The following is a 26,564-nucleotide window of genomic DNA, read 5'->3' as shown; positions in this document are numbered from 1 at the left end:
AAATCATAGTCATAGTGTCAGATTATGACAATTGCGTTTTATTTTACTACATAATAGACAAAACAACACTTTCATATAATCTATTGCTCAGATTTCAAAAAGTTTTAGATACGACCTGTTCGTAGCAGATGTAATAATTCAATTCCGTTTTTCAGCTAGCGATATTACCCCAAAATTTGTAACACAATGAAAAAACAAAACAACTGAAATCGCCAACAAACAAACAAAAATATTTAAACACAATGAGTCAACAGTTCAATAGTACTTTTGAGCTCGAGAAAATGTTGGTCCGTCTTCCACTTTGGACAGCATAAACTTATAATAGTTAAGCGGGCACAGAGTCGAATTAGAACAGAATAACATCTTGCTGATTGAGTAAAAAGCCATTTCTTCGCATCTTCATTAAACGACAGATCAGACAGGGTATTATCAAGACACTGACCCGCTTCTGTTATAATTTCTTGCATGTCAAAATCGAACAGGAAAGGCTTGGAATCATTCCCAGTCGCTGATAAAGAATCGACGACATTGATGAGGAAATGGACCAAGTCTATCTCGTCGCGAAAAAAATTACGGGGTTCCCGAACGTACAAAAAATGAATTTCGTCGTCTTCGATCCGGTCGCAATTTTTTAACAGATTAAATACGACTGGAATAACATGTTCTTTACTAAACCAACGACGAATGTCACGAGCAAATTCTTCAAGGCACCGGGTGGGATTCATTTGAACTAAGCGTGCGTGTTCTCTTGAACTACAATTAGACGGAGAGACTAGATCCGTCAGAAACAAAGCCACATTTGCTCGTACGCTATTGTCTTCGTCTTGGATGAGATTCAAAATGAGAAGAAAAAGATTGCGATCTGTTTCACAACTTTTGTTTGCCGTCTCCATCAGCGTCCTTCCCATCGTTTTGAGACCGGCAGCAGCTGCGCAACGGAAAGATAGTGATTCCTCAGGCTGCGAAGCATCCAATAAGCAGCGACTTAGTCGTACAATCACTTCGTCGATACCGTTGGTCATTAGATTCTTCACTAGTGTTTCCTTGATGACAACCGCCGCTGTGGGGATGGCTAGTAGAGCCACAGCAGAGCCCAGTTCCCTCTTTTCGATACACTGATCGAGGAAAAAATGGATGTGCTCTTGAAGTGACGTTTCGGTTTCCTGCAGAGCCATAGCTCCCCGAGCTTGGACAAAATCAAGACAAACCGGTAAAAGAGACGGGTATGTCTGCCAATGAGAGATATAGTACATCATGTAAGCGTTTACATGATTTGCCATGACACTGGAGCTCGAAAATCGAGCAAAACGGTTTGTTAGTACTTTTAGAATAGTTCCCAGCACATCCATTCCTGAAAAAGGAAGAAAAGAAAGAAACAAATTATTAATTAATAAACAATCAGAAACAAGCTTTAACAAAAATTGAAATCAGAAAAATTATGGAAATTTTGTTAATTACCACTATAGAAGGCTAAATAGTCTTGAATGGCCATGGCATGTATTCCCCATAAAGAATTAATCGAAACTTCGTTAAATAGCAGCTCTGTTTTAAGCTTTAACCATTCATTGAAGCCAGGTTGATGAGCGTGCAAAGTGCGCACCGATTCGTCTCGATACATCCGAAGAAATTCATATTCCTCAATCATGATTCCCGGTAACATTTGAAAAATCTTTAAAATAGACAATCTGATGTAAAAGCTGGGATGATCATTTTCGATGGGTATGAATTCTGAAACAGCTTTGCGAATCAATTCCCAGTCTTCCATGTTGAGCGCAATATCACGACACCGACTAATAAATTGGAATACAGCCAGTAGGCATCCATGGAGGCTGTTGGTACTCGAAGACCCGCGTACGCACAAATGAAGTGTTTTTTCTGAAGCATTTTCATTCGCCAAGATCACCGCATCTGAACAAAGCTGCAGCGTTATACACTTGGTCTTGAAGAGCGGGACGAATGCTAATAGGCTCTGAGCAGCCGATTGGCGGACTTGGTGAACTGAGTGACCGAGTACAGCCATGAGACTGAAGGTGAATCGAAAATTTCTGTATTCATTTCTGTGGCTGGGTGAAAGGCGACTTAGCAGGCCGAGAGTTGGAAGGATCCCACGGGAAACTATTTGATGGTGGTCTGTTTCTTCGCCTAGTTGGTCAATTAAGAAAGTCTCCAATCCTGGAAGTTTGTGAAATAGTTCGCCAGTTTTTTTGCTAGACGTGCCAACCAAACGTGGTATAACAGCTCCGTGTAGTTGAAGAGCAGCATTTCGAACTGACCAATGGGAGTGAGAGAATGAATTGACGCTTAACTTGAAAATAAGCTCCATCGTGTCCGGCTGGAGGACAACACTTAGCGAGGCATCATGAACTAGCGATTTCAGTATATGAATGGCTACTGATTGCGGCAAATCGTTAGCATCATCTTGATCTTCATTCAAATTGACTGGACGCTGAGCAACATTTATCAACCATTTAGTCGCCAAAACCAGCAAAGAGTCCTGTAAAACAATAAATCGTTAACTGGTTTGCTTCCACATGAAAAATTGGCTTCAAGACGCCTACCGATGAAGAATTTTCTGGTTGACTGCTTACAATCTTACTGACCAGATAAGCTAATCCAGCCGAACGGCGGGTGACAGATGCACCCGTTTTTAAATTCCCAAGTCGTTCAAAAAAATTCGTTAATATCTTGCTAGGGATAGCTCTTATCACTTCTTCTCGATTGTTAAACATTTGTCGACAGAGTAAGCCCATAGCATCACCAGCTGCCTCGATTGCGCCCTTGTGTCGACAACGGAGAAGGATTCGATAAATTATTTCTGCGCACTGTTCAATCTTATCACTCCGCTGTTCCTTTGTTAATAATTCGTCGTTTAACAACAAGGTGGCAACTTGAGCAGCTAGACTACCCGATTCCTGCGTTCATAAACTGAAATATTAGCATTTAATCATTTAGGTCGTTACAATTGAATTACCTTCAAGTTTAGCCAGACGCACGACACGATTAGTTGATGTTGAGCGTTGATTGAAATCGTGTCGTTCATTTCGGTTGGTTTACTTTGACGAACAATCTCGTCCATTGACAGGCTCATTTCTTCAAACGATGGCGCCAAAACTTTATTAAGAATTTTCAAAATAATAGTTAATTAAAATTGAAATTGACTGCACGAGGATTCTGAAGGACAAATTACCTTGATTTTCGTTTGATTTGGTGGCTAAAATATCCAGCATATAGCAACTAATCATTTCACTCAATTCAATTAAATCTGCATACGATTTCGCCGAATGTTGATGATGAGGAAGCTGAAGGACTTTGATCAGGGCGCAAACGAAACCATGTACAGGTTCCCGTGAAGCACCAGTCAACCAATCTAACTTGAGTTGATGGAATCGCTTTTTGATCTCCCCCACTAGAAAATCTACCGTCAATTCTGGAATGACAGCTTTGCTTGAAAATGACCAATGACTGACCATTTGTATTGCGACGGCTCCACATTCGCTACGCTGAAATTGAGCACTATCACACAATTCCAATCCTTGTTGACAAAGCAGCTGTACGTAACTGAGCGGTGGGCACAGGAAAAAAGTTCGCAAAATCTCGGCAGCTTTTTTGCGAATGTCAATAACCTCATCCATTAGACAGACTGTGTAATGGTCTAATGGCACTGTTCCAGTAAAGTCCCAGCGGTCTCCGGCCAGCTCAATCAACTGGCAACGATTCGTTAGCGAAGCACCTTTAGCCAGACTATTTGCCTGAGCATCACTTTTGCCAAATAATTGCAGAATGTAGTGAAGGACACCCAGCGACGTCATTTTTTTGTGGTAGCTAGAAGATTTAGTCAAACATTTCAGTAGACGGTCGTGTAGTTTTCTCAGGCTGTCGATATCTTCTTTCACATCACGATTAGTTTTGATTCTGTAAAGGCTAGACTCCAGTACTCGAATTAGAAACAATCGAGTGGTTGTAAGCAATTGAAGTCTGAAACGAGGATTGTCAGATCGGAGATTGTTTAATAGGAAATTGATGAACAAGTCCCATTCTTCGGAAGTAACTGCTTCTGTCGTTTTATTGGTATGAAGAAGGATTGCAAAGGCAGCTGCTCTTACTTCCTCTTCGCCATGGTTGAGAGCTCGATGGACAAGCAGTCTGTCTTCGTCGTCTGGAGTATCTATCAGTTTCAATAGTGAAATGTAAGCCAACCAATTCAAGCGATCTGCTCTTCGTAAGCATTGCTTAAATTCGACTAGGACAAGAGGTGAAGCATGAACCAAGCAGGGTAGCCAGTAATGGGCGGCATTAAGTTGAGTGTTTGGGTTCGAATGATTCAAAGCGTCAAGCAAGACACTTTGACAGCAATCTCCCCACTCTTCAGAGGTCAAGTTCTTCAAAAGTGCCTTGAAAAGTGTTGTTCCAGCCGCCAGCAAACATTTGACATTGGAGTCGAGGCTGTACGTCATAGCGTGAAGGGTATCGGGATACTCTTTTAGAATTTCACTTAAGTTGACGAAAGGAAGCAAGGTAGCTAAGATGAGGTACTTTGATTTTGATTTCCACGTTAAGTTAATTAACGCAGTCTTGACTACAGTAGCAGCATACTGCGAAGATAGTTGGAGGTTACGCCATATTTCGCATATTGTCACCAGACACTGTTCTGCCACATTTTGCACTTGAGTCGTTTCCAAATGAAGTGTAGTAAGTTCCAGCATCACACTTTGAGGCAACAGTAATTGTGTCCAAATGGGGTTGGAATTGGGAATGAAGCAAACGATATTTTGAACATACTGCAGCCAAGTATGGAACAGCTTCATTTGATAGAAATAGACTGAATTGAAATTGAGCAGGAGCTGTAAAATTTCTTCAGCAACAGTCACTACAGTCACATCACACCTATCACAAGGTAGGCAATCCAAAATGCCAAACACGAAGCAAATTTTTGGAACCCTTTCGCTGATCTGTGAAGATTGAATAAGCAGATTCTTTATTGTTGTGCGATGATTCTGGATGAACACTTGTGTCAAGCAATTTATCTTTCCAGCCACAATTGCAAGATCCATGGGCAACTTTGAATTGCTCATCAGTCCTTCAGTCATTGTTAAGAAATCAGCAGGAGGCTCTGCTAATTCGAATCCTTGTTTCCTTGATATTTGTATTGTTGTCAGCAAAGCCTAGGTATCAATTATCAGAAAATTCATAAGAAAACAAGATGATGTAAGTGTTGAAATGAATAAAATATTACCCTGATAGAATTGTGTAAGTTTTCTGATTGAACATCATACAAGTATGTTCTTGCCACTTCCATATGGTGAACGAATTTCTCTTGTAGGTTCAAATCCATTGTGGATATTTTGACCAAGTAAATAGAATCGAAACTTTTTCCAGGAAAGTATACAAAAACTCACGTAGGAGCCATATGTATAAATTCCGATGTTGAGCACTAGCACGTAGGCTACTGGTTTGTTGTGTGTCAGCCTACTGGAGCAACAGCTGTTTAGCAGAAGACGAAAATGAAGAAAATAAGTGAGCGGGAAAAGCGGCCGAAAGTGTGTCAAACTAAACTGCTGCTGTGGGATCCAATCCAAAATTCCAAACTCAAAAAAATTCAAAGTCCAACTCCAAAGTCTAAATGCGTAGTCGACAGTGGTGAAAATTTTTCACATTGTCTTTATACAGTCGCACTCTGCCCATGCGTGCATGATGCGTGTTTATCCATTGCCCATTGGATTTAAATTATTAAAAATGGCTGGAAGGTATATTGAATATTGAAAAGTGAAAATCAAACAGAAAAATATGTATTATTTATCCATATTGCTATAATAATAATCGAATATTGAACTGATAGCCTATATTTTGAAATTGAAATACGTAGGCGATTTCGTCAAATACATAGAATGCATATGTTGCAAATAAACTTTAATTATTACATAGTTCTTCAATGGACTCTGAAATTACTTATAGAATATTGGCTCTCTCTAATTGACTTGATAAATTCGATTTCTACTAAAAAATACTAATGTGGAGCATTAATAAAGTTAGGAGGCAGTCCCATGGCAGAGAGTTGTTTCTTCTTTTGCGCATTCCATCGGCAGGTGATAAATAACAAAAGGAGACTAGCGGCCGTCGCTGAGAGTAACACGCCAACTGGAACTATCCAAATTCCACAGTTCACCTCTCTGTTGGAGTCATCTTCCCCTGAGACAAATTCAATTTGTTTTATTTGTCACTTTCCAATGTATGTTCATAAACTGACCTTTTGGTAAGACAATTTGAATAGAGATCGGTCGTTGATCAAACTGAACTTCGTTACTAGTTCCGTTGACTTGGGCCGATCTTTTACGTCTTCCGTATCCTGTTGGGATATTCGGGTCATCGCAGTCTTCCTACGAATGTAAGCAACGTAAATTTCGTCAAACTTTTCAAATTTACCGCGCAATCTTTTCTAAATTTTACCGGCTTGCAATCTTCATCTTTCAAACAGGCGAGAACGGTAGTGTGAATCCACTGTTGGCCTTCACGTCTCGGTTTCTTCGACTGGGTCGTGTAATTGGTGGACGGAGCAAGGAGAAAGGCTTCAAAGTCCAACCAAACTTCAGACGGCTTTGCAGGTAGTCGTTTCACCTGGCATCGCATCAAACTCTTCATTTCAGGTGAGACACAACTGAAATGTATTTATAAAAATGTTAGTTGCTTAATATTTATTCGAAAATGATTACGATTCTTACCCTAGATGCAGCAAGCGAACATAGCCCTCGGCATGAGGATCTTTAGGATCGGTCGTTACAGTGACTTCAACTAGTTTGGCGTATTTCCAAGCTTTAAAAAATGATTTCAAACGTTACACATTTGAATTTGGAACAAAATTCAATTTGAGTAACTAACCGCTTTGTTGATTGAAGTTTGTTCTTAATTGTAACCGAGTTCCAATGGGTACTGCATTATCAAGGGGAATCAAGTACGGACCTGTCACGCCAACTTTCCCGACAGCCGTTGGTGAATTTTGCCGTTGCGTTGTTGGATATGGGCTCTCTTCGATGTAGCGGTACACGTCGACTTGGTATTCGAGTTTGGTAGAGCTCTCCTCCACTATGCCCGACACCCGCGCTTGTCTTGGACTAATTTGTAAATGTGTATTTTTAAAATCCAGTAGAATTACAGAATAAAGAAGGGAATTTTGATAAATTTTTAGATCTATTACGCTGTACTAGAAAGCTCAGACACTTTGTGTGTCAGAATGGTGGATTCAGGTGGTTTGCACACTAGAATAACCTCTTGATCGTGCGACGTCATTGCGCCAGGTAAAAGCGGAAACCATATTCGAACGTGCACATAACCCTGAGAAAGTATATAGTTGAAGTTAATTAAATTCGCCTGCGCAAACAGATGCTACTTACACTGTGATGAGAGACTCCGCAGCGGGAAAGGTCTGTAATCGTTAGCCGGTAGATGCGGGCCGATTTGTCACCTGGTTCCGGTACAATCGAGCAATAAGGATCGGTGTAAGGATTGACTTTCAAATCATCGGCGAATAGGGGATGCCCACGAAAGTATTCCGGTTTTTTCAAGCGAGCCACCATCTTCTGTTTGGGCGTCCCTTCGGAATAAGAAAATGATGTTCCAACTGCTTCTGGATCTCCGTGCAAATGACATTTGACATCGGCAACTTCGTAGTCCTGGGCCAAGCTTGCTGCCACCACCTAGGCCATAACAACAATTTTAAAATGGCTGAAATAAATGAATTTCGTTTAGTCTCAAATGGTTACGTGAACGCACTAGCGTCAAGATGCAGAAAGATGTCTTGAAAGTTATTGCCGACATGGTAGCCAAGTGTCAACTGATGTTGAGGATCGACGAAACCAACTATTTAATGCAAACCAAGAAAGTTGTCTGCGTGAACAGATTGCTTAGCGTGTCTTCATCAACGCCTCCAGAGTCTCCCGACACGGCAGACCTCAAAGGAGGACAATAGGCATTTGTGGATGGATGCTTCCGGCCACTATACAGTAGAGCAGCATGGGACGACCGCACCCGCTATTGAAGGGAGCTTTTAATTTTGAAGCGACGAAGCCTTTCTCGTTTCCGCTGCATCCTACCACTCGTGGAACAAAAACAATTTACCGGTAACTTGAATTTAGGAGAGGCGCTCCATCAGTTCGATGGTGTCACTTTTTCCGTTTTACTTTCCCCTTCGTTCAAGAACAAAGAGTGTCTGCTTTCCTTTGTATGCAATAAAATGGGGCGTGTGTTCTCTCTCTGGAAAATGGTATAAACAAGCAACAACAAAATTTAGGTCACGCAATGAATATGCATTAAGCGTTTTAACGCTGATGGACGAGTAGCACTTTACAACTGTGAACAAACGATTGACTATTCGAAAAGATTGACTGCCAAAAAAGAACAGTTATTATTCGGATTTTAAATTACTAGTCTTGTTCAACACAAAGCAAAACAAGAACAAGTTGAATATGACGAATTTTGTTATTAGAAATTTATGTTTCAAATATAGTTGTTATCCTGAATACAAAATAACATATTAGCCTCAAAAGCCAAACGATTCTAAGATAAATGTTGCTATCCCCTCAAAGTAATATAATCTAGCCCTAATACTTATTCATACGAAGGCATGACTTTACTATCATAATAAAAATTACGAAATTCATAAATCAACAAGGAATGGTGAATCAAGAGCTCCGAGTCCAGCAGCAACTGAAATGAATAAAAAAGTTAAGATAAGTCAGTCGTGCATGTAAATAGTCGAATTTATAAAGCCAACAAATTAATAGCTAGTGGTAAAATATACTTTACCTCCTCCTTCATTAGCGGTGTGTATTTTAGTACGCAGCATGTGTCCACCCACGGAATTGTGCAAGATTTCTTTGGCAGTTCTACGATATTTATTTTTCAAGTGTTACTGTCGATGATAAGATGATAAGACGATAAGAAGTAGTTAGTTGTCTATACCCAATGATGACTCCGAATATTCCGAGCTCGCTCAGTGTGTCTACACGCATGGGCTGAGTAGATGGACGCACCATCCAATTTTGCAGTAATGGGGGCTTGATAACATCCATCAGGATGTAACTAGCTCTTTCAGGATTGCCTTTCAGCTGTTTCAAGACTTCGCCAACCTACACAGAATCACTCAATTTGAAATAAAAAGAAAGTGGCAACTAAAATTTACACTTGCCTCCTCTCCGTATACGTTATTACCACCTCCTTCACGCTGAGGTTTCAGGACGTACTTATCAGGATTCTGGATGGCCATTTCAGCAGCGCGATCACCTTCTTCGTCCTAAGAAACGTGTAGAGTGATGAAAGAATTCCAGAACTTAAAGCTAGGTGTATAACTACCAGGTCAAGCGAGTAAAGCCCAGTGAACACATCCCTTAGTCTGGCAACTTTATCAGGATCGTCAAATATACGTTCTAGATTTCCAGGATCAGCTAGGACCTGTTGGACTTTTTTCGTCCCAGCGAGATGATACGATATGCTTGGGCACTTAATGGCTTTTGAGCGTTCCATCATTAGCCGGGCGTCCCATTCGCAACCGTCAGCTGACATGTACTGATCGGGAGCATACCCACATCTGAAGTAAATCACTGCGACCTCATGTCCATCTCTAAATGATTAAATCAGTTTTGTGAGTCGTAATACATGACGGAGGATTAAATTGTCAGTTAGTAGAGCACAACTTTCCGAGTTTACTTACACAATCAGTTTCTTTTCTGCATCAAGCGACGCCCCTCCTCTGCCAAGTTGCGTCAAATTGCGGCGTATAACCCTTACATTCGGATTTTGCTTGCGGATTTCAAACTCGTGAAATCTCTGGTCACAAATATTGTACGTAATTTCTTCGATAATGAATAAAATAACAGCCCTGATGAACCACAACAAAATTAATGTTAATTACAAAATTATTCATCCTTTACTTATCCTTTCAAAAAAATACTCACTGAGGTTGATTGTATATTTCCCAGGCTTTGAGCATCCCGCCACAGAGGGCTTCTAGCGCATTATTTTCTGGTATCTAGACACACAGAAATCAAATACGAGCATTAATAAGAAATAAAAGCAAATTAGTTTAAAAATTGAATAGCAAATCATTTAATACCTGCTGAAGTTTATCCCCATGAGAGAGTTCTTGCATGACAAATCTATTAAATATTATACAGTTTACGTAACGGCGTAAAATAATCATCACTATTTTAGTCATCACAACGAAAAGCGATAAAGTCCGGGACTTTATTAACTATAACACCAGGAATAAAGATGAGTAACTACCAATCTACTATAGAGCAAAGCATGTGCATTGGGGACTGAAATAAGTCAAGGATGACCAGGTGTAGGATAATATCTGAACCAGGAGGACATTTCAAAAAATAATAATAAATGGGGCAATATGCATGGTTATATATGAGAAAGCACGTTAAAAAAAAAGTAATCTACAAGCCTTTAGTGAATTATTTTCAACTGAAAAAGTTGTCAGCTTGTTACACGACTTCTGATTTATATTTTACTGGGTTACAAACAATGTTTTTTGTGTTTTAGGCTTACCTATGTAGCCGCGTTACGCGTGTACAGATACCCGCAAAAGAGCTGGCTATCGTATTTATTTCGACCTGGCGGACTGCATCTCTGTCCAGCATGTAATCACACCGGAATAAGCCACAGCAGCACTCTTCCTATATAACGTGTTTTTGTTTTCGTTGAAGGAGTACGATTTCATCTGATTTACTAGTTTCTATAAAGTTATTCTCTGCTTATTCGCATGTTCATTTCAGTATTAACGCATGAGCGATTAACATTTGTAACAAGTAACGAACGAATAAGATGAGAAATAGTTCTAACCGAAAGATGATTATGCGTGTATAGTGAGTTATGTGCGTTAGGCGTGAAAATTTAAAAAAAATTTACCCTCGTATTTTATTTGAAACAGTTGCGTTTGGGCGAAGCAGCCTAAGCGATAATCAAAACAGACTCTTTAGTCAGGCATTTGCTTTGTCTTGCATTTGCTCTGCGTCACGAGAGTCTGGTAACTGCGGCAGTCTCCATCAACGATAACCTTTGGGCATCCAAGTAGGTTTTATTTTTTATTTTTTAAATTTCACTACCCGGAACAAATTACTGCCATGCCAATAATTGGAAGGGCCGTCTGGTTTGCGATGAGTTGGAAACTTGGGAAAGCGAAACACTACTGTACTACTGCACCTGGTCTATCTGACCTCATTCAAACTCCCCGCCACCAAATTGCGTAAATTTAAACATGCGTCGTTGATCCACTTTAAGCAAGAATAGTGCTCGATGTTAATTATGATATTTCACCCGTTATAGCTTGCTTTGCAATGATTTACTGTACAAGGCGAATCACTGCTATGCTCAGCTTTAAACTGAATTATTGGTAACTGAATAGAAAATAAATGATTAAAATGGATCATTTCTGGAATTCATGGAACAATTGTAGGGCAATAGTTTAAATCTAGCACTATTATATTAAACCAAGTATGGTTATTGAAAGTTTTGAAATAATAATTGATTGTTGGTAGCTGACCTATGAAGACGACCTGAGGAAGGTCCAAGCCAGCCGAACCCAGCTGCAATTGTGTTTACTTCCACTTGCCTCAGTTTAAAACTGGAAAGGGGCATCTCAGGTTCAGCACCCAGCATAACATCACTTCGTATTAAACCTAAATCTATAGCCTGCAATATAGTGACATGAGACCAGCACCCTTATCAGCAATAAAAAAGGCAAATGAAATAACTTAATTTGGGGGAAAAATCAGTTTGCAATTAGTTAACAAGTCAGAGAATACTTTATCTCTGGAGTTAAAGTATAACGGAAAGTGTTTAAATCATAGCTGAAGCAAGATGTACCATTCACCCACCCCCCAGTGTGCTGCTGTTGTGTTTTTACTGATTGATTCTAAGAAATGTAATAAAATTAAACTACTCACCTGAGATACACCTTCCTCTTGGACTGTGGTGTATATTTTGAACAATTGTGCAGTAAATGGATCAACTGTGTTGGTTCTGCATGAAAAGAAAAAAATATTATCCCGAATGAAACCCCATGCATGAGCACAAACATTACAGCATATATTGTGTAGAACATTTCATTTATATTGTAATTTAAAAAAAAAATATATATATAAAAGAACTTACATGGCAAGAGTACTTTTGAGGAATTCATAATTATTTGCAATTCGATGTATCATCTCATTGACAAGAGTTTGGAGCTCAATAGCTTTTTCAAATTCTTTCTTGGGAAATGCTGATGGAACCAAAACGAAAGGAGCAAAATTTATAGAATCTGGACTAAAATTTTGCCTTGATCTCATGCAAACACCTGAAAAACCAATATAATTTGAGTTACCATGTAAAATTAATCTGATGACTTTTGGTGACAAATGAGAGAAAAACATCAACACATACCATGCATCAAAGCCCAGTCTTTTGCTTTTGTCACAATTTCGTCCAGAGTAGAGCTGTCGAAATCGATCGATACACATGGCTCTAATCTTATTGTCGACATTTTTATATAGTTCTCTTTACAGGCTGAAGTAATTCACTTGCTTCAATGGATGTTGGCAAGAATATCTTTCAAACGACGCGCTTATATAAGTCAGTAACACAAGATAAATGACTGACAGCTCGCAGACGCAGACGTTTTCTGCTTCTACTTCCTTGAAGGCTGGAATGGCGATTTGGAGAGTAAACACTAAACAGCAGTGGGCGCTATGCCGCTACGGAATAATAACAAACTCTGCTCTCTGAAGTCTGAACAAACTTAGGCTAGTAGTTGCCAGTTAGTCCCTTTTACACACAAGCGATATCAGTAAGCAACCTTATACTAGCACCAAGTTACTAGATAGCTTTGTCACCATGATTTTAAAAGCGAAGTCATGGCGACGGGAAGCCTTATGAAAGAAAGAAAGACAACTTTAACAAACTATTTCCTGCTGCAATAATCACGTACACCCGCGTAGATCCAACGTGATGAAACTTTAGAGTTTAAAGCAAATAAATAATGTGCCATGTCAGATTTATGAGAGCAATTAGTTTATAAAGTAGTTAATTCAGATTTAATAAAACAAGAGTTCCTATAGAGGTTTTTCCATTTGGTTCGTGTAAGTAGAGGGAAAAGTCGTGCGGCTAGTCGACTAGTGCGCACCATGGCGGTGGATAGCCGAAACTTGCTGCAGACTTTGCTTGATCCAAACGATAGTCACCGTAAGGCCATGTACTGTAACCTGTCAGGCTGTCAGCAGCAAAAGTGAAACCTGTTTTTTTTCTTAAGTGTTTAAAATGACAAAAGGTTTTTGTTTCATATGTTCAACTTATGAAAAAAAAAAGAGATCGCCGAAGTTTTTTCAAAGTGCCAGAATGCAACATTAACAGTAATTCAATTGAGAAAGAACTCATTTCACTTTGAAAAAACTTCGGCGATATCTTTTTTTTTCATAAGTTGAACATGAAACAAAAACCTTCTGTCATTTTAAACACTTACGAAAAAAAACAGGTTTCACTTTTGCTGCTGACAGCCTGACAGGTTACAGTACATGGCCTTACGGTGACTATCGTTTGGATCAAGCAAAGTCTGCAGCAAGTTTCGGCTATCCACCGCCATGGTGCGCACTAGTCGACTAGCCGCACGACTTTTCCCTCTACTTACACGAACCAAATGGAAAAACCTCTATACCTACTTGATCAGGCCTAAATGTAGATTTTTTATCAATCTATCATAGATTATCTATGATGCAATACGCTTTTGCGAAGACCGCTATTCTAAATTCTATTCTTATATGATATATTATGAAAAGAACATGTATTTGAACTTTTAGATTTCGTTTTGTTTTCTCTCCTGAGAATTTTTTTTTCATACTACTAGCACTGGTATGTTTGGTGAAATAAAATAAGAAGACCAATATTGATATCTCTAGAGTCTAGATGCGCTCATTCTCGAAGTTGACACAATTGAAAAATTCCTTGGCGTCAACGCCTCAACCAGCAAACACCATAATTATATATTCAATTTACTGTTAGAATACAACTACTCACGTATGGATAATCTCGACGTCAGGTTTAAAATTGTGGCAATCGAACCCCGGTAACTGGAAATTGAATTGTGTCTATATAGGTTCTCTCTTCTCTGAATATTTCCCCCCTTTTTATTGAAGGCTGTATATCCATTTTAAAAATATTGGTTCACATTGATAGAATGTCCTCATTCATGTCACACACAGTTATTTTATCATTACTGTAATGTGAATGACAACAAAAGGTGTGTTCTCATCCAGGTTCGAACTGGAGACCTTCAGTGTGTTAGACTGATGTGATAACCAACTACACCATGAGAACATGTCAAATTAGAAACAAAATAACAAACAATACTTAAAATATAATTAATTAAGAGTAAATATTATTCTTGAATCTTGACGTTAGAGATTCAGACAAAGAGTCAAAAAGACAGAAATAACATTTCTTGTGCAGTAACAAAGGCGATCCTCATGTGAACATTCAGATTCGTCAAACTAAAAAAAAAGATTTACGGAAAATCTGCGAAAATTTTTTGAAACTTCTTAATACTAGGACATCATATCCGTCATCCGTGGTTTAACAAAATGATTTGGTTAGATAAAATTAGTTAAAAAGGGTCTATGTTGTTTCGTCATCTCTCATGACTTGAAGCAGAAGACAACGTATATTTTTACACTTTATTTGTAATGATCAACAAGTTCTCATGGTGTAGTTGGTTATCACATCAGTCTAACACACTGAAGGTCTCCAGTTCGAACCTGGATGAGAACAAACCTTTTGTGTCTTGATCTTTAATTTAGAAAATTCATTTTTACAACCAGTAAAAGTTTAAGATGAAGAAAAAAATTGGTTCAGTTTTTTAATGGTAAAAAGAAAATGTATGTGTAAATGTCATACTAGCCATCTACAATTAGACCACGAACGGATGCTCGGTCTAGAAAAGATTCAAAATCTCAAATAAGCTCAAACTGCCTGCCTACGACTAGCACCGCTTTCTCTTAGGGAGCAACTTTTCAATTACCCGAAGGGTTACTGGTCAAAGTTTCGTTTGCAGTATGGTTTACATGGGCACCCTCAGTTCTCGTAACACTACACAGATGGCTTTTTGCAGTTATCGTAACACTACATAGATGGATGCACTAGTTTTTGGCAATTATTGATTGTAATCAACAATTTTATTGCATTTCAATGGCAGTAATCGGTAGCTTACAATTTTTTACATCTATTCTGAAAATTTGGCTGCAATCGATTCAGGCATTTGATCAAACGGAGTTCTGGTTACTTTTTGACAGAATTTCAATAGCTGTTACAGCAGACGATAATACAGAGACATGTGACAGGGATATAAAGGTAACGTGACAATCGACTACTATTGTATGATAGAATAGAAGTCACTGTATGTTATCACCGAACGCTATCAATCTCCAGTAACAGAAGTGCTGATAGGTAGTTACTTAAATTTAATTTTAACAAGATCCGGTGTGACGTGGGGTGGCGGGGCGAAGCCTCCGCCGCACCAAAGTCACGCCTTACCCTTACGCCGCGCCATATCATATTAGGTTTTTTTGGAATTTAATTTTTATTTAATGTTTGGATAGAATCATGCGGAAATATTCTTTTAATCTCTTTCTCGATTTCTGCTTATTACAATCTTCCGGAAACTAAGGGCATAAATGTTTTTTAAATGTTATTAATTCATCTTAATAATAGGCCTACCTTTATAACAGAATATTTTTATTATTCTATAACTATTCTATAGCTCTGTCTTTATAAAACTATACCAATACTACTATACCAACTAGAATACCCTTAACATTCCCTTCGGGTACCTTGCGGCGTACGTACGCAGCCTACAGTATGGTTTACATGGGCACCCTCAGTTACCCGAAGGGTTACTGGTCAAAGTTTCGTTTGCAGTATGGTTTACATGGGCACCCTCAGTTCTCGTAACACTACACAGATGGCTTTTTGCAGTTCTCGTAACACAACATAGATGGCTGCACTAGTTTTTGGCAATTATTGATTGTAATCAACAATTTAATTGCATTTCAATGGCAGTAATCGGTAGCTTACAATTTTTTACATCTATTCTGAAAATTTGGCTGCAATCAATTCAGGCGTTTGATCAAACGGAGTTCTTGTTACTTTTTGACAGAATTGCAATAGCTGTTACAGCAGACGATAATACAGAGACATGTGACAGGATGACAGCATCGTCTCTATTGAATATGACCAGCATGACCCAGGATCGAAGAAAAAGCGTAGAGTACCGCCGTTGATTGTTGGACCATCTCTAGCCTGTCTTATTTTTCTTTTCAAAATTATCATCCTGTTGGAGTAATATTGTATGATAGAATAGAAGTCACTGTATGTTATCACCTAACGCTATCAATCTCCAGTAAAAGAAGTGCTGATAGGTAGTTACTTACATTTAATTTTAACAAGATCCGGTGTGACGTGGGGTGGCGGGGCGAAGCCTCCGCCGCACCAAAGTCACGCCTTACCCTTACTCCGCACCATATCATATTAGGTTTTTGGGAATTGAATTTGTATTTAATGTTTGGATAGAAACATGCGGGAATATGCTTTTCATCTCTTTCTCGATTTCTGCATATTAAATTCTTCCGGAAACTAAGGGCATAACATTTTTGTTTTAAATATGATTAATTTACCTTAATTAATCTTAATAATAGGCCTACCTTTATAACAGAATATTATTTTTATTCTATAACTATTCTGTAGCTCTGCCTTTATAAAACTATACCAATACAGCAATTCTACTATTCCAACTAGTATACCCTTAACATTCCCTTCGGGTACCTTGCGGCGTACGTACGCTGCCTACAGTTCTCGTAACACTACATAGATGGATGCACTAGTTTTTGGCAATTATTGATTGTAATCAACAATTTTATTGCATTTCAATGGCAGTAATCGGTAGCTTACAATTTTTTACATCTATTCTGAAAATTTGGCTGCAATCGATTCAGGCATTTGATCAAACGGAGTTCTGGTTACTTTTTGACAGAATTTCAATAGCTGTTACAGCAGACGATAATACAGAGACATGTGACAGGGATATAAAGGTAACGTGACAATCGACTACTATTGTATGATAGAATAGAAGTCACTGTATGTTATCACCGAACGCTATCAATCTCCAGTAACAGAAGTGCTGATAGGTAGTTACTTAAATTTAATTTTAACAAGATCCGGTGTGACGTGGGGTGGCGGGGCGAAGCCTCCGCCGCACCAAAGTCACGCCTTACCCTTACGCCGCGCCATATCATATTAGGTTTTTTTGGAATTTAATTTTTATTTAATGTTTGGATAGAAACATGCGGAAATATTCTTTTAATCTCTTTCTCGATTTCTGCTTATTACAATCTTCCGGGAACTAAGGGCATAAATTTTTTTTAAATGTTATTAATTCATCTTAATAATAGGCCTACCTTTATAACAGAATATATTTATTATTCTATAACTATTCTATAGCTCTGTCTTTATAAAACTATACCAATACTACTATACCAACTAGAATACCCTTAACATTCCCTTCAGGTACCTTGCGGCGTATGTACGCTGCCTACAGTTATATAATTCATTTTCCTAAATTGAACAAAATAATATTACAACATAAAAGAGGTCTTGGGCTCTTGGCACCAAGCAATTGGAAATGGTTTCATTTGAATCCGACAGACGGCGTAAACCTTTCTTTCGAGCGTGATTACTACTGCGGCAGAGGTCGTACGTATGTACCGGTATGTACCATCCTAATTTCGATCTTTATCGAACGCTCGAGCTAACTAACTTTTTTTCATGTCAAGTAGGTGTCCTTCAGTGCCTTCACAAGAAGAAACATCTAAGGCAAGAAAGAAAAACCTTGCGATGGGAGGGGCATCGCTTGACATGCAAAAATGTTATCAGGGAAGTATTATAACTATAAAACTATTACAATTCAGCTTCGTTAGACGTCGACTTTTCTAAGGAAAGATTATAAATTTACGACAGGAAAGAGGGTTGAAATTTGATCAAATTTCAAAAACTAGGCTACATAAGTTAGCTAAGATTTTGGATAAAATCCGTATAGTCTATTAGTGTTCGTTTGACCTCACAGAAGGACCTAATCAGAAAAACCATCATGGCTACTATAGGCCTACTGATGCTCCTATTGACAATTTGTCTAACATGATATAGGGGTAGATATACAGTTACACGGACGTGCGGAAGTGATTAACGATATATAATACGTTTGCCATGCATATATACACTAGAACACTAACGGCGGGGGTTGGCAACTCACAACTTGGGTGTACGAAGATTCGGGATTCTAGAGAGATTCTAGAGATTCCGAAAGATTCTATGAGAGGAGAGATAGGGAGATTCTGGCCAGGGCGGACCAGGGTGTACGAAGATTCTGGGGAGTTGCCAACCCCCGACTAACGGCTTGGTTAAGCCGACGGCGAGGGGTTGTCAACTCAAAAAAATCCTCGTACACCCTCGGATTTTTTCAAAAAAATCCCTAAAAAATCCCAAAAATCAAAAAAATCAAAAAATCAAAAAAATCCCAAAAATCCCAAAATTCCAAGAATTTTGGTTTAATAAATCGACAAAATTTTACAAGAATCGATTTTTTTCGTTATCGATTCTAATTCCCTTTACTGTGTTAATAATTCCCCTTGGGCTTCTGTCTGTCTCTTGGTCTGTCTGCTGTCAGTGCCATGCTAGGAATTTTTGATGGGAAAAAATGACTTCTATAAATTCTGGTATTTCTAGAGAGGATGACGATACATGGGAATTGTTAAAGAAAACAAGGTCATTGTACCTGAAAGTATTAAAAAAATACTTAACGATCTCAATTTTAGTGGAATTCGTGCGTTGGCTAAAGTAAATGAGTCAAGTGTCATGATTGAAGAGTAGGGGAGACCGGACCCATGTTGGACACTGTTCCAAGTTGGACAGTGTTTTAAAATATAGTAAAAATTGCTTTAAAATTCTAGATTTCACACGAATTGTTCTAGATGTGATGATGCTGGATCCTGTGTAGTTTAATTAATTTCCCGACAGTAGAACGGGAGTTATAGGTGGAAGAAAAAAACACGATAAATTATTGCAAAATTTTTCACCCGAATTATTGATCTTGCTCCAAATTTGTTTGAGTAAACATTTTTAAAAACACATCAGTGTGTAAAACAGTTTGACCTTTACAATTGTGTGTAAGAAAATTAATTTTAGGTGCTTTGGTGTACCTACAATTAATGAATTTGCGGTGGGCATGATTTTGAGGCCATTTTGGACAGTTCCAAGGGGTAATATTGGACAATGGGTAATATATGGACTTCAGCGCCACCTACATTTTTTCCCCATCTCGCCCCATTTAAAAGTTGTAATTCTTTCCCTTAAGAAAACTTTTTCAGTTTTAAAGATATAATTTCCAAAATTTGTTTGGGGTTAAACTACATTACCATCTACATTTCCTGATTTATTCATAATTTTTAATTCATACTATCCCTCTTTTAATACCCTGTCCAACTTGGTACAGGCCCCTGTCTAATGTCACCCCGGATCGGTAAAAAAACACCGAAAAATGGAAATCAATCTAAGTTCTTAAATTTTAAAGTTACAAATTTTTAAAAAATCAAGGGGGTGGGGGCAAGGCTAAAGAATGACCTTAGCCAAAAAAAAATCTTTTGCCTAAGGGGATCGGGAGATATGCGGGAAAAACCGCGACTGTCCAAGATGGGTCCGGTCTCCCCTACATCCGAGATGTACTTGGTGATCCTGATGTTCTCGAAATTATGAATAAAGAAGAAAAGCTACAAATATTTGGATCTATCTTTTCACGGTGCCCGTCCAAGTTCAAGCTTTCACCAGGGCACAAAGTTACATTCCAAATTTTGTCAGAGGTTTGCAAAGAAATTGTCCAGCGCTGGACAATTATCTGTAAAGTAAAGCCACGTCAATCAATGGGTGTTCCATCTGGTAAAATAAGACTTTATAGCAATCTGAAAAAATCTGAAAAAATCCCAAAAATCTGAAAAAATCATTTTTGGATTTAAGATCCGTACACCTTCGGATGGAGTTGACAACCCCTCGGTCAAACGATTCTAAGATAAATGTTGCTATCCCCTCAAAGTAATATAATCTAGCCCTAATACTTCATACGAAGGCATGACTTTACTATCATAATAAAAATTACGAATTCATAAATCAACAAGGAATGGCGAATCAAGGGCTCCGATTCCAGCAGCAACTAGAATGAATAAAAACAAAAGTTTAGATTAATACGTCTACATCTAAACTATGTCAAATTTGATTTTTTTAAACCAATAAATTAATCGATAGTGGTCAAATATACAACTTTACCTCCTCCTTCATTAGCGGTGTGGATTTTAGTTCGCAGCATGTGTCCACCCACGGAATTGTGCAAGATTTCCTTGGCAGTTCTACGATATTTATTTTTCAAGTGTTACTATCTATGATAAGACGATAAGAAGTAGTTAGTTGTCTATACCCAATGATGACTCCGAATATTCCGAGCTCGCTCAGTGTGTCTACACGCATGGGCTGAGTAGATGGACGCACCATCCAATTTTGCAGTAATGGGGGCTTGATAACATCCATCAGGATGTAACTAGCTCTTTCAGGATTGCCTTTCAGCTGTTTCAAGACTTCACCAACCTACACAGAATCACTCAATTTGAAATAAAAAGAAAGTGGCAATTCAAATTTACACTTGCCTCCTCTCCGTATACGTTATTACCACCTCCTTCACGCTGAGGTTTCAGGACGTACTTATCAGGATTCTGGATGGCCATTTCAGCAGCGCGATCACCTTCTTCGTCCTAAGAAACGCGTAGAGTGATGAAAGAATTCCAGAACTTAAAAGCTAGGTGTATAACTACCAGGTCAAGCGAGTAAAGCCCAGTGAACACATCCCTTAGTCTGGCAACTTTATCAGGATCGTCAAATATGCGTTCTAGATTTCCAGGATCAGCTAGGACCTGTTGGACTTTTTTCGTCCCAGCGAGATGATACGATATGCTCGGGCACTTAATGGCTTTTGAGCGTTCCATCATTAGCCGGGCGTCCCATTCGCAACCGTCAGCTGACATGTACTGATCGGGAGCATACCCACATCTGAAGTAAATCACAGCGACCTCATGTCCATCTCTAAATGATTAAATCAGTTTCGTGAGCCGTAAAACATAACGGATGTTGAATGTGTCAGTTAATAAGAGAGCACAACTTTCCGAGTTTACTTACACAATCAGTTTCTTTTCTGCATCAAGCGACGCCCCTCCTCTGCCAAGTTGCGTCAAATTGCGGCGTATAACCCTTACATTCGGATTTTGCTTGCGGATTTCAAACTCGTGAAATATCTGGTCACAAAAAATGTACGTAGTTTCTTCGATAATGAATAAGATAACAGCCCTGATGAACCACAAAAAAAATTAATGTTAATTACAAAATTATTCATCCTTTACTTATCCTTTCAAAAAAATACTCACTGAGGTTGATTGTATATTTCCCAGGCTTTGAGCATCCCGCCGCAGAGGGCTTCTAGCGCATTATTTTCTGGTATCTCGACACACAGAAATCAAATACGAGCGGTAATAAGAAATAAAAGCAAATTATTAAAATCGAATAGCAATTAATTTAATACCTGCTGAAGTTTATCCCCATGAGAGAGTTCTTGCATGACAAATCTATTAAATATATTATACAGTTTACGTAACGGCGTAAAATAATCATCACTATTTTAGTCATCGCAACGAAAAGCGATAAAGTCCGGGACTTTATTAACTATACACCAGGAATAAAGATGAGTATACCAATCTACTATAGAGCAAAGCATGTGCATTGGGGACTGAAATAAGTCAAGGATGACCAGGTGTAGGATAATATCTGAACGAGGAGGACATTTCAAAACATAATAATAAATGGGGCAATATGCATGGTTATGTATGAGAAAGCACGTTTAAAAAAAAGTAATCTACAAGACTTTAGTGAATTATTTTCAACTGAAAAAGTTGTCAGCTTGTTACACGACTTCTGATTTATATTTTACTGGGTTACAAACAATGTTTTTTGTGTTTTAGGCTTACTTATGTAGCCGCGTTACGCGTGTACAGATACCCGCAAAAGAGCTGGCTATCGTATTTATTTCGACCTGGCGGACTGCATCTCTGTCCAGCATGTAATCACACCGGAATAAGCCACAGCAGCACTCTTCCTATATAACGTGTTTTTGTTTTCGTTGAAGGAGTACGATTTCATCTGATTTACTAGTTTCTATAAAGTTATTCTCTGCTTATTCGCATGTTCATTTCAGCATCAACGCATGAACGATTAACATGGCTGGGCAGCAGTTGTAAGTAGGTTCACCTATATAATGGTCCGTACGCCGGCAACCTTCCGAAAGCTCAAATGCACATAAGGCGTTTTAATAAAAGTCTCCTTTGTAAAAAGGAAAAATGTCCGAAAGTCCTTTTGTAAGGCATTTAAAAAGAAATCCTGATATGTAAGCGCGGATTTTGAACTAAATAGGTTTTGTAACTAATGTTCTACGGGTTTGAAGTAAACGCAGGGTACGTTGTATTAGGCGATAAATTTGTAGATTGATATATCGCCAATGCATCCGAATATATGCATCTTATAAATCGACTTCTTATCAGATGTAAATAAAAGTGAACCTTGTATTAAAAAACCTGATTAGCCCAAAAATGATTTATTTTTATTTTTAAATATAGGTGGAAAAGGAAAATAAAAACAAATAATACCAAATATTTCATGTGGCAGGAAAAACAATGAGGGGATACTCGAAAATCAAATAAAAAAGAAACACAGAAAATGAAAAAAAAAAATACATTCTGGGCAGATCGAAAGTTGGCTAGTTGAAAATAATCAAACTTAAAAAAAAAAAGATTTATTTCCAAAAATTGAAATGTTATGGTTGCGTCATTAGTCATATGAAAAAAATTAGAAAAAAATACGGGTTGCTTCTCGGAATGTGATTTATTATTAAAATAAATCACACAATTCCGTAATTTTCGGTTATTTTACAATTATTTTTCCAAGAATATTGCAACTTTACAATTTATTTCATAACAAATCTCAAATTGGCATAGATAGCCATTCCCGGGAAGTAATGAGATGCCCAATAGCGTGGCCATAATCAAAATAAATGTCAATCATTATATGCATACAGGCCTTATAATCAAATTCGCAAACACAATCAGTTTGCGTATCGTAAACGCCATCTCATGGGCGCGCGCGCGCTAGTTTATTTTTTTAGCTTCTACGGCCGTTTAGTGTATCTTTAAGTCCCTATCGTGTAAAAGATCGATTTTTTAATAATCAACCTGTTACAGGTGAACCTTCGTTCAAAAAGTGATTTACAACTGTTTACATATTCATCTTGAGTATTTTATAAATTTGATTTTATATGCGCGTTGTACTACCAACTTATCGGACGAATGCCCATGTTACAAATTTCACTGTTACAGGTGACTCAATTAGTAAAAACATTTTTTACAATATTCTTCTTTTTTCCATATTATTACGCCTGAACCTACTTACAACTGCGGCCCAGCCATTAACATGTGTAACGAGTAACGAAGATGAGAAATAGTTCTAACCGAAAGATGATTATGCGTGTATAGTGAGTTATGTGCGTTAGGCGTGAAAATTTAAAAAAAATTTACCCTCGTATTTTATTTGAAACAGTTGCGTTTGGGCGAAGCAGCCTAAGCGATAATCAAAACAGACTCTTTAGTCAGGCATTTGCTTTGTCTTGCATTTGCTCTGCGTCACGAGAGTCTGGTAACTGCGGCAGTCTCCATCAACGATAACCTTTGGGCATCCAAGTAGGTTTTATTTTTTATTTTTTAAATTTCACTACCCGGAACAAATTACTGCCATGCCAATAATTGGAAGGGCCGTCTGGTTTGCGATGAGTTGGAAACTTGGGAAAGCGAAACACTACTGTACTACTGCACCTGGTCTATCTGACCTCATTCAAACTCCCCGCCACCAAATTGCGTAAATTTAAACATGCGTCGTTGATCCACTTTAAGCAAGAATAGTGCTCGATGTTAATTATGATATTTCACCCGTTATAGCTTGCTTTGCAATGATTTACTGTACAAGGCGAATCACTGCTATGCTCAGCTTTAAACTTAATTATTGGTAACTGAATAGAAAATAAATGATTAAAATGGATCATTTCTGGAATTCATGGAACAATTGTAGGGCAATAGTTTAAATCTAGCACTATTATATTAAACCAAGTATGGTTATTGAAAGTTTTGAAATAATAATTGATTGTTGGTAGCTGACCTATGAAGACGACCTGAGGAAGGTCCAAGCCAGCCGAACCCAGCTGCAATTGTGTTTACTTCCACTTGCCTCAGTTTAAAACTGGAAAGGGGCATCTCAGGTTCAGCACCCAGCATAACATCATTTCGTATTAAACCTAAATCTATAGCCTGCAATATAGTGACATGAGACCAGCACCCTTATCAGCAATAAAAAAGGCAAATGAAATAACTTAATTTTGGGGGAAAATCAGTTTGCAATTAGTAAACAATTCAGAGAATTCTTCATGTCTGGAGTTACAGTAGGCCTATAACGGAAAAAGTGTTTAAATTATAGCTGAAGCAAGATGTACCATTCACCCACCCCCCAGTGTGCTGCTGCTGTTGTGTTTTTACTAATTGATTTTAACAAATGTAATAAATTTAAACTACTCACCTGAGATACACCTTCCTCTTGGACTGTGGTGTATATTTTGAACAATTGTGCAGTAAATGGATCAACTGTGTTGGTTCTGCATGAAAAGAAAAAAATATTATCCCTAATGAAACCCCATGCATGAGCACAAACATATTACAGCATATATTGTGTAGAACATTTCATTTATATTGTAATTATTAAAAAATATGTTAAAAAACTTACATGGCAAGAGTACTTTTGAGGAATTCATAATTATTTGCAATTCGATGTATCATCTCATTAACAAGAGTTTGGAGCTCAATAGCTTTTTCAAATTCTTTCTTGGGAAAAGCTGATGGAACCAAAACGAAAGGAGCAAAATTGATTGAATCTGGACTAAAATTTTGCCTTGATCTCATCACGCAAACACCTGAAAAACCAATATAATTTGAGTTACCATGTAAAAATAATTTGAGGACTTTTGGTGACAAATGAGAGAAAAATGTCCACACATACCATGCATCAAAGCCCAGTCTTTTGCTTTTGTCACAATTTCGTCCAGAGTAGAGCTGTCGAAATCGATCGATACACATGGCTCTAATCTTATTGTCGACATTTTATATTGTCACGGACGTTTTTATTCTGACTACACAACTCGGCGAGATTGGTACACAGTAGGGGAAACACAACTCGATGCTGGTCGAAAACACAGTCAAGGAGCGTAACCGCCACTACTGGCACAAAACCAGTAGATTGATATACGCTTTACACACTAGAAAAGAGAACTGAGACGAACAAAAAGAGAAGCGGGTGCGCTCTTGTGAGTCTGAGACGGATCTGCCGTCCAAGAAACTCCAGCGTAAAAAGAAGACAATCCACAAAAACAATCCCCGGAAAACAAACAACAAATAATACCAAGAAGCGATGACCAACACACAGAGCTATCCCAAATCCTAGTCAACGTATCCAACGTTGACTAGATCAACAAGGTCGAGTTCTGGCGAAAGACCTTCAACTGAAATGCACAGAAACAAACGTCAACACTCCGTCCGTGACAATATAGTTCTCTTTACGGGCTGAAGTAATTCACTTGCTTCAATGGATGTTGGCAAGAATGTCTTTCAAACGACGCACTTATATAAGTCAGCAACACAAGATAAATGTTTGACAGCTCGCAGACGTTTTCTGCTTCTGCTTCCTTGAAGGCTGGCGAATTTGGAGAGTAAACAGCAGTGGTCGCTATGCCGCTACGGAATAATAACAAACTCTACTCTGACTCTGAACAAACTTAGGCTAGTAGTTGCCAGTTAGTCCCTTTTACACACAAGCGATATCAGTAAGCAACCTTATACTAGCACCAAGTTACTAGATAGCTTTGTCACCATGATTTTAAAAGCGAAGTCATGGCGACGGGAAGCCTTATGAAAGAAAGAAAGACAACTTTAACAAACTATTTCCTGCTGCAATAATCACGTACACCCGCGTAGATCCAACGTGATGAAACTTTAGAGTTTAAAGCAAATAAATAATGTGCCATGTCAGATTTATGAGAGCAATTAGTTTATTAAGTAGTTAATTCAGATTTAATAAAACAAGAGTTCCTATAGGGGAGAGTGGGGCGATCTGGCGTTCGGGTCGGATGGCTCAATTGATTTCTTGATGGGTTAGAATTGCAATAAAATATTCAAAAAATCAGGAGATGTAGATGTTAGTAATGCGCATCTTAAAACAAAATTTCATGGTAGTACGACGAACGGTTGAGGAATGAAAGGTAAAATAAATTTTTCGTCTTAAAATTGGGTCGTCCTACTTTGACTTTCGAA

The 26,564-nt window shown here is 38.3% G+C and overlaps 4 protein-coding genes and 2 non-coding genes across 9 annotated transcripts; 1 reads left to right on the top strand and 5 right to left on the bottom strand.

Moving 5' to 3' along the window:
- Nucleotides 1–17: 17 nt before the first annotated feature.
- LOC124201120 (uncharacterized protein C1494.07-like) lies at nt 18–5,544 on the bottom strand. Its single transcript, XM_046597582.1, has 6 exons — nt 5,234–5,544; nt 3,188–5,162; nt 2,972–3,111; nt 2,559–2,912; nt 1,459–2,494; nt 18–1,351 (listed from the first exon to the last, which is right to left on the bottom strand). The coding sequence occupies exons 1-6, from the start codon at nt 5,330–5,332 to the stop codon at nt 234–236; spliced, it is 4,722 nt and encodes a 1,573-aa protein (XP_046453538.1). The 5' UTR covers nt 5,333–5,544; the 3' UTR covers nt 18–233.
- Nucleotides 5,545–5,770: 226 nt separating this feature from the next.
- Nucleotides 5,771–8,325, bottom strand: LOC124201131. Its single transcript, XM_046597601.1, has 8 exons — nt 7,765–8,325; nt 7,386–7,688; nt 7,190–7,326; nt 6,874–7,106; nt 6,717–6,807; nt 6,445–6,652; nt 6,245–6,374; nt 5,771–6,186 (listed from the first exon to the last, which is right to left on the bottom strand). Exons 1-8 carry the CDS (start codon nt 7,807–7,809, stop codon nt 6,005–6,007), a joined length of 1,329 nt encoding a protein of 442 aa, XP_046453557.1. The 5' UTR covers nt 7,810–8,325; the 3' UTR covers nt 5,771–6,004.
- A 139-nt stretch (nt 8,326–8,464) lies between these two features.
- On the bottom strand, nt 8,465–13,305 carry LOC124201127 (glutathione synthetase-like). Of its 2 annotated transcripts, none has more exons than XM_046597594.1 (12): nt 12,421–13,305; nt 12,151–12,334; nt 11,943–12,018; nt 10,546–10,673; nt 10,103–10,145; nt 9,945–10,018; nt 9,701–9,868; nt 9,343–9,610; nt 9,179–9,283; nt 8,953–9,119; nt 8,797–8,876; nt 8,465–8,697 (listed from the first exon to the last, which is right to left on the bottom strand). In XM_046597594.1, exons 1-12 carry the CDS (start codon nt 12,518–12,520, stop codon nt 8,648–8,650), a joined length of 1,443 nt encoding a protein of 480 aa, XP_046453550.1. In that variant the 5' UTR covers nt 12,521–13,305; the 3' UTR covers nt 8,465–8,647. The 2 variants fall into 2 exon arrangements, with proteins under 2 accessions (XP_046453550.1, XP_046453548.1); XM_046597592.1 differs by lacking the exon at nt 10,546–10,673 and adding an exon at nt 11,540–11,688 and having other exon boundaries at nt 12,421–13,007.
- On the bottom strand, nt 8,465–25,583 carry LOC124201126 (glutathione synthetase-like). 3 transcript variants are annotated; one of them, XM_046597590.1, is made up of 13 exons: nt 25,258–25,583; nt 24,985–25,171; nt 24,781–24,856; nt 24,367–24,515; nt 21,692–21,734; nt 21,537–21,610; nt 21,292–21,459; nt 20,931–21,198; nt 20,766–20,870; nt 20,540–20,706; nt 20,392–20,471; nt 20,140–20,278; nt 8,465–8,551 (listed from the first exon to the last, which is right to left on the bottom strand). In XM_046597590.1, the coding sequence occupies exons 1-12, from the start codon at nt 25,355–25,357 to the stop codon at nt 20,229–20,231; spliced, it is 1,467 nt and encodes a 488-aa protein (XP_046453546.1). In that variant the 5' UTR covers nt 25,358–25,583; the 3' UTR covers nt 8,465–8,551; nt 20,140–20,228. The 3 variants fall into 3 exon arrangements, with proteins under 3 accessions (XP_046453546.1, XP_046453545.1, XP_046453547.1); XM_046597589.1 differs by having other exon boundaries at nt 8,465–8,558; nt 20,144–20,278; XM_046597591.1 differs by lacking the exon at nt 24,367–24,515 and adding an exon at nt 22,134–22,261 and having other exon boundaries at nt 8,465–8,558; nt 20,144–20,278; nt 25,258–25,582.
- On the bottom strand, nt 14,273–14,346 carry Trnav-aac. Its single transcript has one exon. It is a non-coding gene; the product is annotated as a tRNA-Val (tRNA).
- Trnav-aac lies at nt 14,723–14,796 on the top strand. The gene has a single exon. It is a non-coding gene; the product is annotated as a tRNA-Val (tRNA).
- Nucleotides 25,584–26,564: the final 981 nt, after the last annotated feature.

The sequence above is a fragment of the Daphnia pulex genome, chromosome 8 (genome assembly GCF_021134715.1).
Source record: "Daphnia pulex isolate KAP4 chromosome 8, ASM2113471v1".
In the NCBI taxonomy this organism is placed as follows: Eukaryota; Metazoa; Arthropoda; class Branchiopoda; order Diplostraca; family Daphniidae; genus Daphnia; species Daphnia pulex.
This window is presented reverse-complemented; position numbering and strand designations above follow the sequence as displayed.